The following is a 16,815-nucleotide window of genomic DNA, read 5'->3' on the forward strand; positions in this document are numbered from 1 at the left end:
ACTTATTTTTCTTTGACTGGAGTAGTTACCTGAGTCTTTATCCTTTCCTTTCTCTTTTGTATTAGCAACGAATGTTGTTTCTCACTTGTGGAGAGCCTTTAGCTCCTCCTCCTCCTCTCATCCCGAGGCATTGCATTGAAATCCTAAAAAGTGAGAAGAGGATTCTTAACCTGTGTGTTTAATGAGGTGACAAGAACGAGGTAGGACCCTAATACACCATCATGCCAAATCTTAAATGGCCTACTATGATTCCTATTGCTACTATCTCATCACAAAAAAAATATCCTTGTAAGAAACAAGCTAACTATCTCTCCCTCAAACAAACTTCACCAAGGCTAATTGATTCTCAAGAATGAGGACCCTTACACTTTTCTCTTGTTTTTGAGAAATTATATTCATAAAAAAAATCATCGAGATAATTGATGATAATGGAACACAACGTGTTAAATTATATTCATAGACTTTGCTCTTGTTATGAGAAGTGTTAAATTATAATCATAAAAGAATCATTAATAACCAATGATAATGGAATACAATGTGTTTGCATCCTTTCATCTCAAGGCCAAAATAACAATTTGATTTGGATCATTTAGATATGGTATTAATATTAAGATCTCGTTTGTTTCCACAACGACAGTGTCTCTTAGCTTATGTGGTATCAATTTTAAGAACTTCTTGTTTCTAATGACCATGTCTCTTAGCTCACATGATGGTACATTTGACTTCATCTTGAACTTTTAGTCTTTCACTTTCCTTTTGACCATGTCCCTTAGCTCACATGATGGTATAGTTTACTTCGTCTTGAACTTTTAGTCTTTCACTTTCCTTTTGACCATGTCTCTTAGCTCACATGATGGTACAATTGACTTCCTCTTGAACTTTTAGTCTTTCACTTTCCTTTTGACCCGAAGAATAGTGTGAGTGAACCCTTGATGTTGTGCTATAAAAATCATGCCATTTCTTGTGATCTCCTTGAACATAGCAACTAGCCAAAAAGCCTTGCCTAAACTGTGGCTATGATACCATGTAAGAAATATAGATTGTGATGCACACATGATGGTACAATTGACTTCATCTTGAAATTTTAGTCTTTCACTTTCCTTTTGATCCGAAGAATGGTGTGAATGAACCCTTGATGTTGTGCTAGTAGCCATGCCATTTCTTGTGATCTCCTTGAACATAGCAACTAGCCAAACAGCCTTGCCTAAACCGTGGCTCTGATACCATGTAAGAAGTATAGCTTGTGATGCACACATAAAAGTAGGACTTTTCATGGGCAAAACTAAGTACAACTTGCAAGCGAAGAGTCAAAGAACAATATCGAATTACTACAACACATGATGGTACAATTGACTTCATCTTGAACTTTCATTGTTTCACTTTCCTTTTGACACAAAGAATGGTGCGGGCCTTGCCTAAATCGTGGCTGTGATACCATGTAAGAAATATAGATTGTGATGCGCACATAAAAGTAGGACTTTACATGGGCAAAACTAAGTACAACTTGCAAGTGGAGTCGGAGAACAATATCGAATTACTACTACACAAATTTGATATAGCAAATAAGTTTTTATTCCCACCCATGTGGTTCAAAAAAGGAGCTTTGATGGAATAAAAAGAAAGTGATGCACAACGAATACAAGGGCACACTAGTAGTGAAGGTATAAAAAAGGAGCTTTGATGGTATTAAAAAAAAGGGGCTTTGATGGTATAAAAAGAAAGTGAACAAGGGCATATACTACTAGTAAAGGTAGATGAGCTAATGATGAACGAGGGGTTGTGGTAATAATCTATGTATACGTCACAAGGGTAGTCTAGGCTCATGTTAAACATGGTTAGTCACTTGCTCGAGTAGTCACTTGTGATCGAGTAGTCTAACTTTACACAACCAACCACCTGGCTCAACTAGGGTAATGTTAAACTATACAGTTAATATACACAATAGATCATGATTTGATTTGATGTAGCTTTCATGAACATTCAAAACCAAGGGCGGTCTATGCTCAAGTCAACCATGGTCAATCACTTGTGCTCGAGTTTAGCTTGATGCAACCAACCACGCAACTCAACTACGGTAATGTTAAACTACACAACATACCATGATTTGATTTGATGCAGCTTTCTAGCTCATTCAGACTCTTTGGATACCCGATCATGCCTCTCAACTTGAGGATAAGGTGTCTCAAGAAGATATTCTTTACCATGTAGTGCAGCCAGATCTAGGAATATCAGAACAAGAAGATCTCATTTAACATGTAGTGGAGCAAGAGCTAGGAATATTAGTCTCACCAACACTTGTATGTAGACATTTTTTGGGGGGTATTGCGAGGGATATTTTTATTTATTATGTAGTGAGGAAATGGACAAACCACATGCCATTTAGGCATGTAGGAGGAGGGGGCGGTTATTGAACCCTAGCCGTGGCGGTGTAGGGCAAGAGCGCTATTCCCCCCCACCTCTATGTAGACAATTTAACATTGTTTTAAACCTATCCAACTCTTTAGCCTCTAGCGTCCAACATGCATAGTGTCTAAACTGTATCAGGCATTCGAGATCCTAGATTCTCAGAAAGAGGGGATTATAAAACAAAGCTAATTAGTACTCGTACACTTACAAGTAGAGGGTGACATATTCATTCATACTCTCTTCAGGAGGAAAATCTTTTTATCAAATTTATGTGTAGGTGATCACATCTTTTTTGAGAAAGTATAAACTTTTTTCTCATTTAGAAATTTGTGATAAGTGACCGCTTAAACTTAAGCCTTTTTAGTGGGAAGGTAGATTATCCAGAGTGACTCACAACACAGACCCTCGTCACGCAGCTTGATGGCATCGAACGTGGGTCCTCACAGTGGAACCCAACTATTCTACCCAACTCAACTACGCGCCTGTGGGTTGCTTAAGCCTTTTCCTAACTGTGCATACTAGTGTGTAAATCATAATTTACCATACAGCTTCTTTGTGGGAGGATGGCGAGCATGTGAAGCCACCCTTATTTTTTGCGGGCACTCATACGATAAACGTCAGCCTTGGTGGCAGTTATGAAGACGATGGGAATTTTAAACAATAAGTTGACCTAAGGGAGCTCCTCCTGCACTATACATGCCTAAAAAGCTCCCCACTCTCTGAGAGGATCAGTCTGTCATGGGTATGGCCGCTGCTCTACATGGGCTCACTTCTGTAACTGATGAGAGGCTGGCTGTTGCAAGGGTGATAGGGCAAAGAGTGCACTGTGTAAGTAGCCAAATTGCTGCAAGGTTTCTAGGGCAAACAGGGCACTGCGAGCATCGCCCAGTTTTAGGGCAAAGGCGGGCACTGCGAGGATCGTCCAATTGAATTATTGGTGGGGGCAAGCTGGCTTTGTGCGAGAGGGAAGCTGTGATCATTTCTTCATCATCTGCAGATGTAGGCGTTTTGTGTTGGGACCTCCAGGGCAGTGGAGACGATGCCCTTTCTCGCCGCTTCAGTTGTGCCTGCCCTCGCCATGGATTGGTCTGCCTCGGCCCTCACTCCCTCGCAGCCTCCCACATCCAGAGAGTTGGGTCTGTTGGAAGCGGTGAAATCTTCTTCTGGGCATTGAACAAAGTACTTGATCAACTCTACCAGAGAAATTTATCTCATCTTTTATTGGGGCGTAACCTTTGATGTTCAAATGTTTTAATCTTCTAGTTCAGAATGATTGTGGAGGGTCTGGTTCAGAGATTCACAAACAAGTCGAAATAAAGAGAAGTGTAATGGTTTCAAGATTAAAAAAACAAACAGAACTAACCCACAGCTGGGTTTCCGAAAGGGTATTGGGTTTAGCATTAGTGGTTTCATGAAGGGTACAAGGGTTCAATTATTTGGGACTGAGTTGAGAAAGGGTTTTGTATGATTTAAAGGAAAAACACCTCATTTTTGTTTCTAAGCTTGAATATACATGCATGTAACGCACACTTGTGTGGATGAATGGATGCATACATCAATGCATGCAATGTATGTATATATGTATGTGCACATGCATGTATTTATATGTATAGATGGATGTATGCATCCATAAATCCATGCATGCATGCATAGAATGGCATTGTAACACAATCGTCAGTGTTGAGCTTAAAAAAGGCCAATTTTTTAATTCATAGCAGATTCAAGTTGAAAGGCGCTACCCAGTTGAGCCGATTGTACCACTAGCTTGTACGGTCAATGGTGTTTACATGGCTGGGGGTGGTGTGTCGGGCAAGATTTATCTCTGGGAGGTGCATTTTTTTCACAGCACCTGCTGTAGCTTTGTCTTTATTTCCTAATAGCATAAGTGAGTGCATTCGATGTTCTGATGTCTACTGTTGGAAAATTGCTTCTTTTCAGGTTTCGAGCTGGAGCTTGTTGGCCACATGGACTGCCCATCACAAAGGAGTCAGCTGTCTGGTCTTCTCTGATGATGGTTCTCTTTTGATTTCTGGTGCTGATGATGGCACTGTTTTGGTGTGGCCTCTTATACGGTAATCTTGATGTTCTCTTTTGATTTCTGGTGCTGATGATGGCACTGTTTTGGTGTGGCCTCTTATACAGTAATCTTGATGTATTTATTGAAAGATCTTGACTAATACAAAAGTTACTAAACTGGAGGTCAGAAACTTTTGTTACCATGCAGCATTTTGGATAGATCTGAAATGCCACAAGAAACCCCATCTGTCATGTCCAAGCTGTTTCTGTATAGATGGTCTGATCACAGAGCTCTGGTGACCAGCGTCATCTCAAGTGCTGGGGGTTCAGATGCCATAGTGGTTTCTGCATCAATGGATCAAACATGCAAGGTGCACATCATAATCCGTCAAGAATAGTTGCTCGATTTCAGTACCTGAAGATCAAGTTGAACATTACTGTAAGTAAGATTAATCTTATATGGCATGGAAATGAAGGTCTACATGGTTGGGCTGACCAACATACCTATATTGTTGTGTATGGATATATCTTTGGTCCATCCAATTTTGTCACAAGTGCAACACTTTTATAATAAGGAAAGTGGTGTGGATTTCAGGATCCATAGAGCTTGATAATCCCCCTCCCCCCCCTCTCCCCTGCGACTTGCCTTAGGCCCAAGATCCTCCCATAGTTACCATTTTTTACTGCCTGAATAGGCGATGCCGCTGAGGAAGACCATGTGGAGTTTGGAATCTAGGACCTCTTGCTCGATTTCACTACCTGAAGATCAAGTTGAAAATTACTGTAATAAGATTAATCTTATATGGCATGGAAATGAAGGTCCATGGTTGGGCTGACCAACATACCTATATTGTTGTGTATGGATATATCTTTGGTCCATCCAATTTTGTCTCAAGTGCAACACTTTTATAATAAGGAAAGTGGTGTGGGTTTCAGGGTTCCATAGAGCTTGATACTTTTTTTTTTCCCGACTGGCCTTAGGCCCAAGATCCTCTGGTAGTTACCATTTTTCACCGCTTGTAGGCGATGCTGCCAAGGAAGACCATGTGGGGTTTTGAACCCAGACCTCTTGGTCCCAATCAAACATCTCTACCACTTGAGCTATCACCTTATTGGCAGCTTGATACTTTTCTTGCCTTGTGTACATACCCATTTATTAGTACACGTAATCTAAATGTCTCATTTACACCCCCATATGAATGAAACTTTCACGAGACATTTCATACAGGTTTGAAACTTTCAAAACATTTTTGAAACATGTTTACGAAACTCCTGGCAACTATGTACCATGCTTTTTAACAAGCTTGGCATAACATGCAGGAGAGGGCTCTGCTAACCCTAACAGCTATGCTGGTCTTTTTGAAGTTTGGAGAAGCCAGGACAGTCCTGGGCAGGTTGTGGGTGCCGGTGCCAATAGCGAAAAGGGCTTTTTGGGTTGTTTTTGAGCTGGCTACAGCAGGTCAATCAGGTGACCCTCTTGGGAGTGGGGGGGGGGTGGGGGGGGGGGGGTTCTTGCCTACGAAAAGGGCGTCCCCTCATGATTTGAGCATTCTTTCTTACTCAGCCTCCTGTGCTCATGTGTTCATCACTTAGACGCAGATGTGAAACAAGAAACTTGGAGCGAAGAGCTGTTCAAGATCATTGCTCCATTCCTAGCCTTCAAAGCATAGAGAGAGCATGTTGAGGTATATGTTCATTTTTCTCAGCTTTCACATTGTCATGAAACCAAGTACTCTAATTTTGGTAGGGAAAGTGGGGGATTGGGGGTATGCTAGCCTGTGTCGAATATTATGCATCTATATGGGGATGAGGTGCAAGGGAGAGGTGTAGCACGGACTCATACCTAGGCACATAGAGAATCACTCACGCACCGGGTAGGCACATTAGGTCTCCCAGGTTGCCGTGGGGGTTAAATGGTGCCAAGTGCCCCAGGGGTTGCCCTCCCCACCTTGCCGGTGAGATTGCTTATGCGGAAACGGGACCGACGGAAGGAAGCAGTGGAGCCGCGGGCTGAGGCTGGAGGGAACATGGAACCGTCATGGATGGAAAGCCCCGATTCCAAGGCCGCGGAGCCAGGTAGGAGCAGAAGGCAAGTGAAGGGTGAGACCTCGCAAGGAAAAACAGGCGATGACGCGTGAGTTATGTGGTGAGATGTCGCCTCGCGGCCTTGATGTTGGAGTCCTGATCCTTCGGGCTCGTGACGCTTGGTATTAGAGCATGGTTCGTTTTGGAAGCTTGTGAGGGGTGTGTGATGCCAAGACAACAAGAAAGGGAGAAATGTCAAAAACAGCAAGTCGAGTTGTGACTGTGACGGCCACGAGCCGACGGCATGAAAAGTTGTCGACTGAGATTTGAGCCTCAAGATGAAGGAATTTGCCCATGGTTACATATATCTATCACGAGTAGCGAGATGCAAGGTATGGGATGGCGTGGTTGGTCGAACCCATTGGGACCCTAGGTTGCAGATGCAGTGGTGTCAGTAACAACACAGCTCCCGACAAGGGCCCAAACGATGGAATTTGGGGACATGCTATATATATGAAAAATGATCAGTTTTTCGAGTAGGTCGTAGTGATGTAGTCTGTTTGGAGAGATTCTAGAGTTGACCGACTTGCTATGTGGCCAGCAGAATGTTGGGTTGAATGCAAGGTAAGGTATCCGGGTGCAAGTCCAGCTTAAGACATTGGCACGGGCCTGAGTGGTCCAAACGCACTCGAGCATATCAGAGATACATGCAACTTGATCTTGGTGGGGCTGTCAGCACTTCAAGCAAGAAGAACAGCGTAGGGGTCTCCCCTGCAGAGCAGGAGCGGGCTCGGGATCTCACAATGTAACCACCTTGGGAGGTGATGCTTTGAAGAAAACGGCGAAGGCAGGCAATGAAGATAAAGTGGCACATTATGGACCGGCAAGCACCCAAGATTGGACCGTGGGCTGGGAGCCATGATAAGGTCAAAGAGATGCAAGCAAAGGGGCCATGCATGCAGTCACAACGACGGGTTATGGGGTTGGGATTACTTATGCTAAGAAACTCTCCTTCACAGTGCAAAGTAGGGTGAGATAGAAGGTGTCAACATCCCTTTCGAGGATTTCATAACCAAAGCAACTAGCCTTCAAAGAGCTGGACACTCACAAACCAACATCGGAGTCCAAAAGCGGCCCGGGTTGTGACAATCTGATGAGACTCAAGAGAAAGCCCACCAAGCTATGGTACGATAACCAACCTGGAATATGTAATGTTGGTGGCAAAGCAAGAGCTGGTGGAAGATGGGATGTTGAAGCCATGCTCGTAGCGGGCTTGCGGGTGAGGGTAAGACCAAAGAGGGTGCCAACAGATCCATGACCCCCGGCAACACCAAGAAGGTAACACCCAAGTGGCCGTGCCACCCAAAAGAGGCGCACCATCCTGGACACCGCTCGGGTGAGGGTAAGACCAAAGATGGCACCAAGAGCCTTGGGCCTTCAAGGCTGCAAAGAGAAGCATCTGACCAAGATAGGTCCACCCAAGTGGTCGTGCAGCCTAGCAGAGGCGCATGAGGCCGCACTAAGCAGCAACACCAAGTGGCTGTGCCGCCCAGAAGAGGTGCACCAAGCCGCACCATGCAAGATATCGCTCGGTGAGGGTAAGACCAAGGATGGCACTCAGAGCCTGGCCTTCAAGGCTATAGAGTGCAACATCGGACCAAGAGAGGGTCCATCGAAGTGCCCGTGTAGCCTAGCAAAGGCGCATGAGGCTGCACCAATAAAGCAACACCTCAAATAAAACAGCACTCAGGTGAGGGTAAGGCCGAGCATGGCACCAAAAGCCTCGGGTTTTGGAAGACAATAAAGAGAAGCCGGACCAAGCAGTGGTCCAGCCAAGCGGCCATGAGGTCACACAAACCGGGAACACCCGTGGGAGTTGAGCAGGTGGACCCAAGTTGTGTAGCTCCAGAGTTGGATGGCTTTGAAAAGCACGTTTGATGAAGGCGACTACATGCAAACGCTCACACACAGGACAAGGACCGAAGTGCTGGGCACATAGCACTGTGTCTGAGGGTGGACATGTATAGCTGGAGTTGAACAGGTGGACCCAAGTTGTTTAGCTCCACCAAGAGGAGTGGAAGATGGAAACAGCTATTTGTGCAAAGTAGTAGTTGTGCAGGTAGTTGGGTGAGGCGAAGTGGTAGTCGTTTCATTGAAGTCTAAAGGGAGACTTGGTCCAGGTAACCCAAAGATTGAAACAGCTGGATGTGCAAGTGGCAGTGTGCATGTAGTTGGGTTGGGCAGAGTGGTAGCTCTCTTACTGAAGTTCAAAGGGAACTTGGTTGTGGAAAGCACTTAAATCCAGCCAAAGGGCGAAGAGGGTGCAAAGCAGAAGGGTACAAGCTGAGACGATGTTGAAGCAAGTGAAACTTGGGACTTAGCCGACCAAGCAGAGCTTGTTGGAATGGCGTCGACCGGAATCTTCACCATACGGCAAGACACACTCCGAACGCAAAGGTTCAAGGTGATGGTGCAGAGTCAAGAAGCAAAAGATCATGTAAAGGTTGTCGTGTGTCATGGCGGCCTAAGTAGACTTTAGTGGATGGACTTTGTGCCTTAGTGAAGAGAAACTGGGATATCCAAACATGAAGGTCAAAACCGCTTGAACAACTTAAGGAACAGGTTGGCTGAAGCATGGTGAAGCAGGTCTTGGGGTCAAGGCAAGCTAGAGCACCGAGTCAAAATGAACCAAAGCCGAAGAGGTGCAAAGGTTCGAATGCCAAAAGAAACGCGGTGGGTTCACTTGGAGTCAGGTGGGGCCAAACTTCCAAAGGCATTTTTGTCAAAGAGGACTAATGCACCTATGTACCACAGGTTGATTCAGGGCAGAAAGGTCCAAGGCAACCAAGTGCAGGGTCAGAGGTGGCACAAGACGGGGCAAACCAAGCTGGTGTAAGTAAGGTTGGGCAACTCTTGTCCAAGAAGATTTTGCACATAGGGCTCAAGAGGCAAAGCCGAGCAACTGGCTCACAGCAAAGCTCCAGAAGGATGTGAAGTCAGATTTGAAGAAAGATGTTGCAACCAAGTTGACGTCAACTCGGCAAACAAGTCTCTACTTCCATGAAGGCTTATGCATTCTGGGCAAAGTTGCTTTACTAAAGGTAATCACTATAACTTGGCTCAAACTGGAGCTTCGACGAGGACATGTAGTCAACCTCGCCAAATTTTGGGGGATTCGGGGGACTCTCAAGCAGGGGCTTGAAGTCCAAGCCAAAAGATAGATGAAAAATACAAAAACATGCATAGTTTTTCTTTGTAACGGGTTAGACACTGACTTTGCTCATGGCTATAAAGCAAGGTTAAGACCTCCTGCGTTTATTTACCTTAGCCGCACATAGATCATAATTGAAGGTAAATACACTAGAAGTGAGACCTTGCAAGGAAAAACGTGCGATGATGCCCTTGACAGCCGATGGAGCCGAGTTATGTGGTGAGATGGTTGGAAGGGTCGCCTTGTGGCCCGATGACAAGGCGATGTCCGAGTCCCAATCCTTCAGGCTCGTGACAGGGGAAAGGGGCTGCGGCTTGTGTGAGTAGATATCCTTTGTTCAGTTCTAGCTATTTTCTTTGCTGTCTAAACTATGTAGTGCTTAATCTTTCCCAGCTAGAGTGTTTCACTTTTTTTTACCAGAGCAGGTTTAGCCAATCATACTTCTTGTAGCGCAAAAAATGGGCAAAGTCAATCATACTAGTTGTAACGAGGAGGATCAGATCCAGACTCCTCATCCTGAGCATGAGCAGACTCCTGGAGAGACCTCTATTGTCTTAACATTAACACCACCTTAGCACTGCAGATACCCAGTCCGAGATGTCATCAATGCTGCATTGTCTTCAGAGTCTTCATGGTGATTCAAATGTGGCTGAGTCAGATGTACACACTGTAGAGCTTCTATGCCTATGTTCTAGGGTTTTCAGAAGAGAGAGAGAAGAGAGCAGAGGAACAAAAACACAGCACACACAACAGCCCTAAATCTAATTCATTGTATTATGTACAATGAAAAAATTAAAACTGAATTACCAAGTACAGAATGCAACTGAAAATGTTGACTACAAATCTTCGTCCAATACCTTGCTGTAGATCCTCTTGGTCATGACGCCCATGCTCCAGGGAAATGCTCTGCTAGGCTCGGATCGCTTGAGAAATACCAAATGGGAATGGTTGAATTCCATGCATGCTTTATATTGGGGATCCATGTGCAAGTTGGCATGCTGACCTGCTGTTGGCTTACTGAGGACAAGCCCATGTCCAGTTTAATTCTGGCGAACTGCTGCATAAAATGGCCAACTGCCACGTGGCACATGCGCTGCCGGCTGCACTTCTTTGCCTGTGAGTGCTTCTGCTGCTGTTGCCTGGCTGCTACAGGCCAGCCACTTGTGCCATGAAGACCCTTAGGTGTGTCACATTGTCCCCCACTTACATTGCAGCTGTCTTCAGTTGCATGGCCTCTTGATAAGCTCTCAACTGCGTGCAAGATTCCTCCGTGAACTGATCCTCATCAAAACAGAGTGCTGGATCAGATAACGCTTAAACTTGAGAGAAGATATTGCAGGTGCTTCCAACAAGAACCAAGCTTGTATTGGTGCAAATCAACTTGCTCCGGCACCAAGGCCTCCCGTAATCCTCCATCATTCACCAACTTGGGTTCATCCTCATCCGGCGGAGCACTTAATTGTGGTCCATGATTCCCCACAAGGTTGCTTGAATGGAACACCCGATGCATCTTCCAGTGGCTCAGTAATTCCAGCTTGAAGACCACATCCCTTAGCTTCTTAATGATTTTAAATGGATCTTTATTCTTGTAGCCAGTTTGGAAGCAACCTCCGTAAACTCCTTGAGTGTTTGCTTCATGATCTTAACCAATCACTCTCTTTGAAGTTACTATCCCGATGATGCTTCCTGGACTTACTGCACAACATCTGGTCTAGGTCCTGAACCACTTGATCTGCACCATAATTCTCTTGTGGAAGTCTCGCAAGAGCTCGGGTCGTCGGATCGACGACCGGATGACCCTCAAAGGGAGTCTTCTTCGTTCGACTCCTGTACCGTATCATTGATGGCATGCTCCACCAATGGTAAGAACCCCCCCCAAAGGGTTTGATGCTCTTGATAGTAACACCGTAAACTTGATCTTAACCAATCACTCTCTTTGAAGTTACTATCCCGATGATGCTTCCTGGACTTACTGCACAACATCTAGTCTAGCTCCTGAACCACTTGATCTGCACCATAATTCTCTTGTGGAAGTCTCGCAAGAGCTCGGGTCATCGGATCGACGACCGGACGACCCTCAAAGGGAGTCTTCTTCGTTCGACTCCTGTACCGTATCATTGATGGCATGCTCCACCAATGGTAAGAAGCCCCCCAAAGGATTTGATGCTCTTGATAGTAACACCGTAGCATAGTGATCATAGTTTTGTTCATGCTCTTGGTTTGGTCATCTATTTGGGACGGAACACAGTACTTGAACTATAACTTTGTCCCCAAACCATAGAACAAGGCCTTCCAAAATACTCCAGTGAACTTTGGATCTCTGTGTGAGACGATTCCCTTTGGAAGTCCAGGTGGGTGGAACACCTCCTAGATGAAAAGCCTAGCCATCTCCTAAGCATTTTCATCTAACTTGCAAGGAATAAGGTGGGTTTGCTTACTCAACCGATCAATGACTATGAGGATATAATTATTTTGGAACCTCCGGCTCTTCGACAAAGGGTTACATCTCTTGTATTTTGTGTGTTTGCTAGAACAATATAATATCTGTTGCCTAGCGTTAATGAAGATCATGCTTCCGCAACACATGCAACACTAGAGCACACTCTCCCGAGTGTGACATGGACATGCTTCTATACATTGGCCAACTTAGAGGTCTAGTACGTAGTTGGATTCATGTGTTTGTAAGGGCTATTGTGCCAATTCATTGTAATATTGTCGAGGTGCCCAATGAACAGCCAAGTGTGGATAGAGTTATTGGGTTATGGTGTGAACACGCACTTAGTTTGACATTAGATACTATAAATAGGAGTCTAGGCTTTAGGCATATTCATTCATTGATCAATTACTTATCGTTGAGTCATTGAGAGCTTAGGAGCATTGCAACCATTGAGTATCTCTATTCAGCATTGTGTATATTTCATGTTGGTAATACATGGTAGATTAGGTCATCTCTCTCTATTGTGTATTGAGCATGAAGAAGAAGCAATTTATTATCATGGGTTTAAGTTTTTGATTAGGTGCTAATCATAATCAATCAATCATAAACACCCATGTTACATTGGTATTAGAGTGCCAGGTTTTGATAGAAGAAAGGTTGCAATATTTTTCTCTCATAAGGGGGTGGAGATCCATCATGAAGAACCCCATCGTCTTCAGTGTTTTCACTCAGGTTTGTGTTTTTTTAAACCATGGAGGCTACGTTTTGCAAGTTTTGTACTATTGTCCAGGCGCCCAAATTCCAATGAACAGCCAAGTGTGGATAGAGTTACTGGGTTATGGTGTGAACGCACACTTATTTGATATTAGATACTATAAATAGGAGTCTAGGCTTTAGGCATATTCATTCATTGATCAATTACTAATCATTGAGTCATTGAGAGCTTAGGAGCAGTGCAACCATTGAGTATCTCTATTCAGCATTGTGTATATTTCATGTTGGTAATAAATGGTAGATTAGGTCATCTATGTATTGAGCATGAAGAAGAAGCAATTTATTATCATGGGTTTAAGTTTTCGATTAGGTGGTAATCGTAATCAATCAATCATAAACATGCTTCTGCAAGCACCCCTGTTACATTGGTATTAGAGTGTCACGTTTTGACAGAAGAAAGGCTGCAATATTTTTCTCTCATAAGGGGGTTGGAGATCCATCATGAAGAACCCCATCGTCTTCAGTGTTTTCACTCAGGTTTGTTTTGTTTTTTTTTCCATCAAGGCTGCGTTTTGCAAGTTCTGTACTAGATAGCTCTTGTGTGTGCAAGGGGCGCTCAACCAAAGGGCAAGAAAGAGGGCCAAACGCACCAAGTAGAGGGTGGACAGAGCAAGCAAGCAAGCAAGCAAGGCGGCCAGACGGGGAAGAAAGTGCATCAGTACGCTCTTGTGGTGGGCACTCGAAGGCCAAATCTCGGAGAGCATAAGGGCAGTCAGATTTAGTAGAAACTTAGTACTATTTTAGGCTACATGACAACACATAGTAGGCGGCCATCCGTAGCAGCAAAATGCATCAGAAGGGCACCTCCAAGGAGGTGCTACAGGCTGGCTAGTTTGTGGATGGAAGGGGCAAACATGCTGGAGTATATGCGGCTTCCATGCTCGAGCTAATTGGCTACACCCACCATCATGCAAGGATGAAACCTTTACCTAGTCGACCACTAAGGTGTGTTTGTTTTTCTTTACGTACATTCGCGGCGGGAACACGTGTGTAGAACATGGAGTTTCAGCAGTTGTTAACCCTGGTGGAGTGCTTTGAAGACATGAAGGAAAGGCATTGGCGAGAGGAGGAGATTTGCATTAGGGGTCTCAACAAAGGCAAGAAGAGATCGAACAACTCCGAGAGGCGATCTATCAGGTGGAGGAGAGTATAGCCCTGATCAAATAAATGATGTTATTAGGGTTTACACACGAGGGGGGACACACAAACACATGAGACTCCGAATCCCAGGATTTACACACACGAGAGGATAGACACACATGAGACACCAAATCCCAACATCTACTTTTGGAATGACCGCCTTCTACAAGCTGAATGAAGGGGAGATTGTCATGGCATACTTGCATGCCTGGAACTGTTTTTGCGTGAAATGTTTTACTTCCTACAAGATTCTTCTGTTTAGTTTTTGGGTAGGGGGCGCTCTCTCATGAACTATGTGCGTGAACCTGTATTCTGACCTTGCTTGTGGGCTGTAGATAGGCGGCAGATGTGACTCTAAACTCTTTGTTTATGCTTGCTAGGGTCCACACTTCATTAAAGTACGCCGGACAACTTATAAGTGAGTTTGGGCATCCACACTGCATCATTAAATTGTGGGCGGACAAGTGACAGTAAGGTTGGTGTATACATATAAGTGCGCTAGTCAGCAATCAAAGAGCAATCAGAGCCTCCAGTGCATCTCTCTGTAGTTAGGCTGGGCAAGGAGATCTTTGGCAGTGTGGGGGTTGAGAACTGACATTTCCATTCTGAGTCATCTTTTGTACTTGAAAGTCTAGGTGTAACATCTCTTTCTTGTACATAATATAGATCAATAGTTTAGGACTCTTGTGTGTGCTGTATGTGTGATTCCGCCCCCCACTTTTCCATCTCTGAAAACCCTAGCAGATAGGCACAAGTGCTCTACACAAAGTGTGCTCTCTTGAACTCAGCATTTGTTTGGTGGTCATCTTTCGTTCCTTTCTAGGGTTCTTAGTATGGCCCTCTGATCTAGGTAAGGTAGTGATGCATAGGATATCTGAAATCTTGCATTGGGGCTTCTAGCTAGTATTGTTTTTAAAAGATGATCTACCATGCATTTATTTCTAATGAAGGCTAATGCAATGTAGGTATGGGGTCTAGGGCCAGGGAAGCTTCTGCAATCTATTCAATTGCAGTCAGCAATCACTTCAACTGTTCTGCATCCCAGTGGACAGTCATTATATGTGGGGACAGCAGCGGGGAACATATCCATTTGCACTCTATATCCATGGCGTTCACTTGCATTCAATGCTAATGCCAGGGGTATATTGTCTGAATTTGCTGCTCATAGGTGAGACCAAGAAGAATAATTCAGGTTTTTTATTTATCATCATGGTACCAGGAGTATTACTGAAGGTCACTTACAGCCATCTGTGAAATGATTAGTTTTTTTAAAGCTATGAGTAAGCATTGAGACTGCATGTCAAAACAGGTCGTCAGTTACAGCTCTAGCAATGAGTGTAGATGGAAGGTCACTAATATCTGGTTCAGAGGACAAGCTTGTACGAGTGTGGGATATTGCTACTGGAGATGTTGTCAGGGAGCTTCACATCAAAGGTGAGGCCCTATCTCTTCCTTTTGAAGTCAGCTACATATTGCTTTGGTTGCAAGTAAACACATGGGGAAGGGTTGTGGTAGCATCAGTAGTGTGACCTTGGGTCTTAAGGGTGATCCAGTACTTTTGTATAAATGGAGAAGAATGTGGGCACAGTCGCTTAACATATTGGCCTACCGTATGTTTATGGAACCTCCTGATCTGTTCGGTACCTTTCGAACCGTCAAAAATGCGCCATACTCTGTACAGAATGCTACTTGTTATTTTAAAAAAGTCCTACTTTTTGTACCAGCACCACACATATAACCTGTACCTAATGTTTCTAACCACCTTGGTCTCTGAAACATGGACGATGCAGGGCCTGTAACCAACCTTTTTATGATCCCAGGAGAGTACTTGTTTGGATATAGCAAGGACCATGAACAGAGTGTTTGTAAGAGTAGAGCAGTGCAGGTACCTTTTCCTGGCTTGATCAGAAGCTCGCTGGTGGAGTCGAATGTTAATGGAGATCCGGTGGTGCTTCTACGTACATCTGCTCTAAGGAATGGAGAAGATGGGGAAGGGCATCTGTTTAGTGCCAGCACTTTGGAGAACCAGCTTCTTGAACTTACGGTCAGAAATGCTGGCATTTATTTTAGCATGGTCGAAGAGAAGCCCTTTCTGTGTCTGTTTCATTCATGCATCCTCATTTTTTCATGCAGCATGAGTCAACTCCAGCAGCTTTGGAAATGAAGATCAGCATAGTGAAGGAGAAAAAAGCTCGTTCATGCAAGACAAGCAAAGAGTATTCGCAACAAACGGAGCTGCTGAAAGTGCTGTATGCAGAAATGTGTCCTTCTCTCGCTGAAAATGGTTCCTAATGCATGTGACCAAGCCATTGGATACACCTTGGTGTCTATGCCATCGCTTTGTATGGCCTTCAATATAGAGTAATAGGAATGTATATTACGTTTAATGCCCTTAAGTGCAGGGGTTTACATGGTAAAAAGGAGTCCTAGAGTTCTTTCCACATTGACACAAAATATTCATCTCCGCTTGGAGTTCTCCGCTTGGAGTGAACGTTTGAAAAGATGTCCATGGTTTACATTGATGCACAGATGACATTAATCCATCATCACCAAACACACGAACGAACAATGCCCAGTCAAGATACGAATCAAGCTTCTCAAGAACTGTGCCTTGTGTTGCTCATGAACCATGCTTTTCTAGCATTTGAATTGCCCCTAGCCTCGTCCAGACCAAACAAATTGGCTACCAAACTATCCATAGCATGAAAAGCCTCGGTCTAGATTAAATACCTATTGAATTTCATTACTTTTGCTAGTTTTAAGATTAGAAGACTCTCTCTCTCTCTCTCTCTCTCTCTCTCTCGCT

At 44.3% G+C, this 16,815-nt stretch overlaps 1 protein-coding gene across 2 annotated transcripts; it reads left to right on the plus strand.

Annotated features, from left to right (window-relative positions):
* The first annotated feature begins 3,048 nt into the window (after positions 1 to 3,048).
* Positions 3,049 to 16,660, plus strand: LOC147635228 (protein ROOT INITIATION DEFECTIVE 3-like). 2 transcript variants are annotated; one of them, XM_086802449.1, is made up of 8 exons: positions 3,049 to 3,585; positions 4,122 to 4,235; positions 4,345 to 4,478; positions 4,631 to 4,793; positions 14,975 to 15,177; positions 15,319 to 15,443; positions 15,800 to 16,053; positions 16,143 to 16,660. In XM_086802449.1, exons 2-8 carry the CDS (start codon positions 4,194 to 4,196, stop codon positions 16,299 to 16,301), a joined length of 1,080 nt encoding a protein of 359 aa, XP_086658575.1. In that variant the 5' UTR covers positions 3,049 to 3,585; positions 4,122 to 4,193; the 3' UTR covers positions 16,302 to 16,660. The 2 variants fall into 2 exon arrangements, with proteins under 2 accessions (XP_086658575.1, XP_086658574.1); XM_086802448.1 differs by having other exon boundaries at positions 4,125 to 4,235.
* The last annotated feature ends 155 nt before the right edge of the window (positions 16,661 to 16,815 follow it).

The sequence above is a fragment of the Cibotium barometz genome, chromosome 9 (genome assembly GCF_041138505.1).
Source record: "Cibotium barometz isolate CiBa-2024 chromosome 9, ASM4113850v1, whole genome shotgun sequence".
Lineage (NCBI taxonomy): Eukaryota > Viridiplantae > Streptophyta > Polypodiopsida > Cyatheales > Cibotiaceae > Cibotium > Cibotium barometz.

Bases quoted from the DNA above. Each gene is read 5' to 3' on its own strand.
- LOC147635228 (XM_086802449.1), top strand. From the start codon at position 4,194: ATGGCTGGGGGTGGTGTGTCGGGCAAGATTTATCTCTGGGAG. The intron at 15,444-15,799 runs GTGAGGCCCTAT...TGGACGATGCAG, and splicing joins CAGGGAGCTTCACATCAAAG to GGCCTGTAACCAACCTTTTT. The intron at 16,054-16,142 runs GTCAGAAATGCT...TTTTTCATGCAG, and splicing joins ACCAGCTTCTTGAACTTACG to CATGAGTCAACTCCAGCAGC.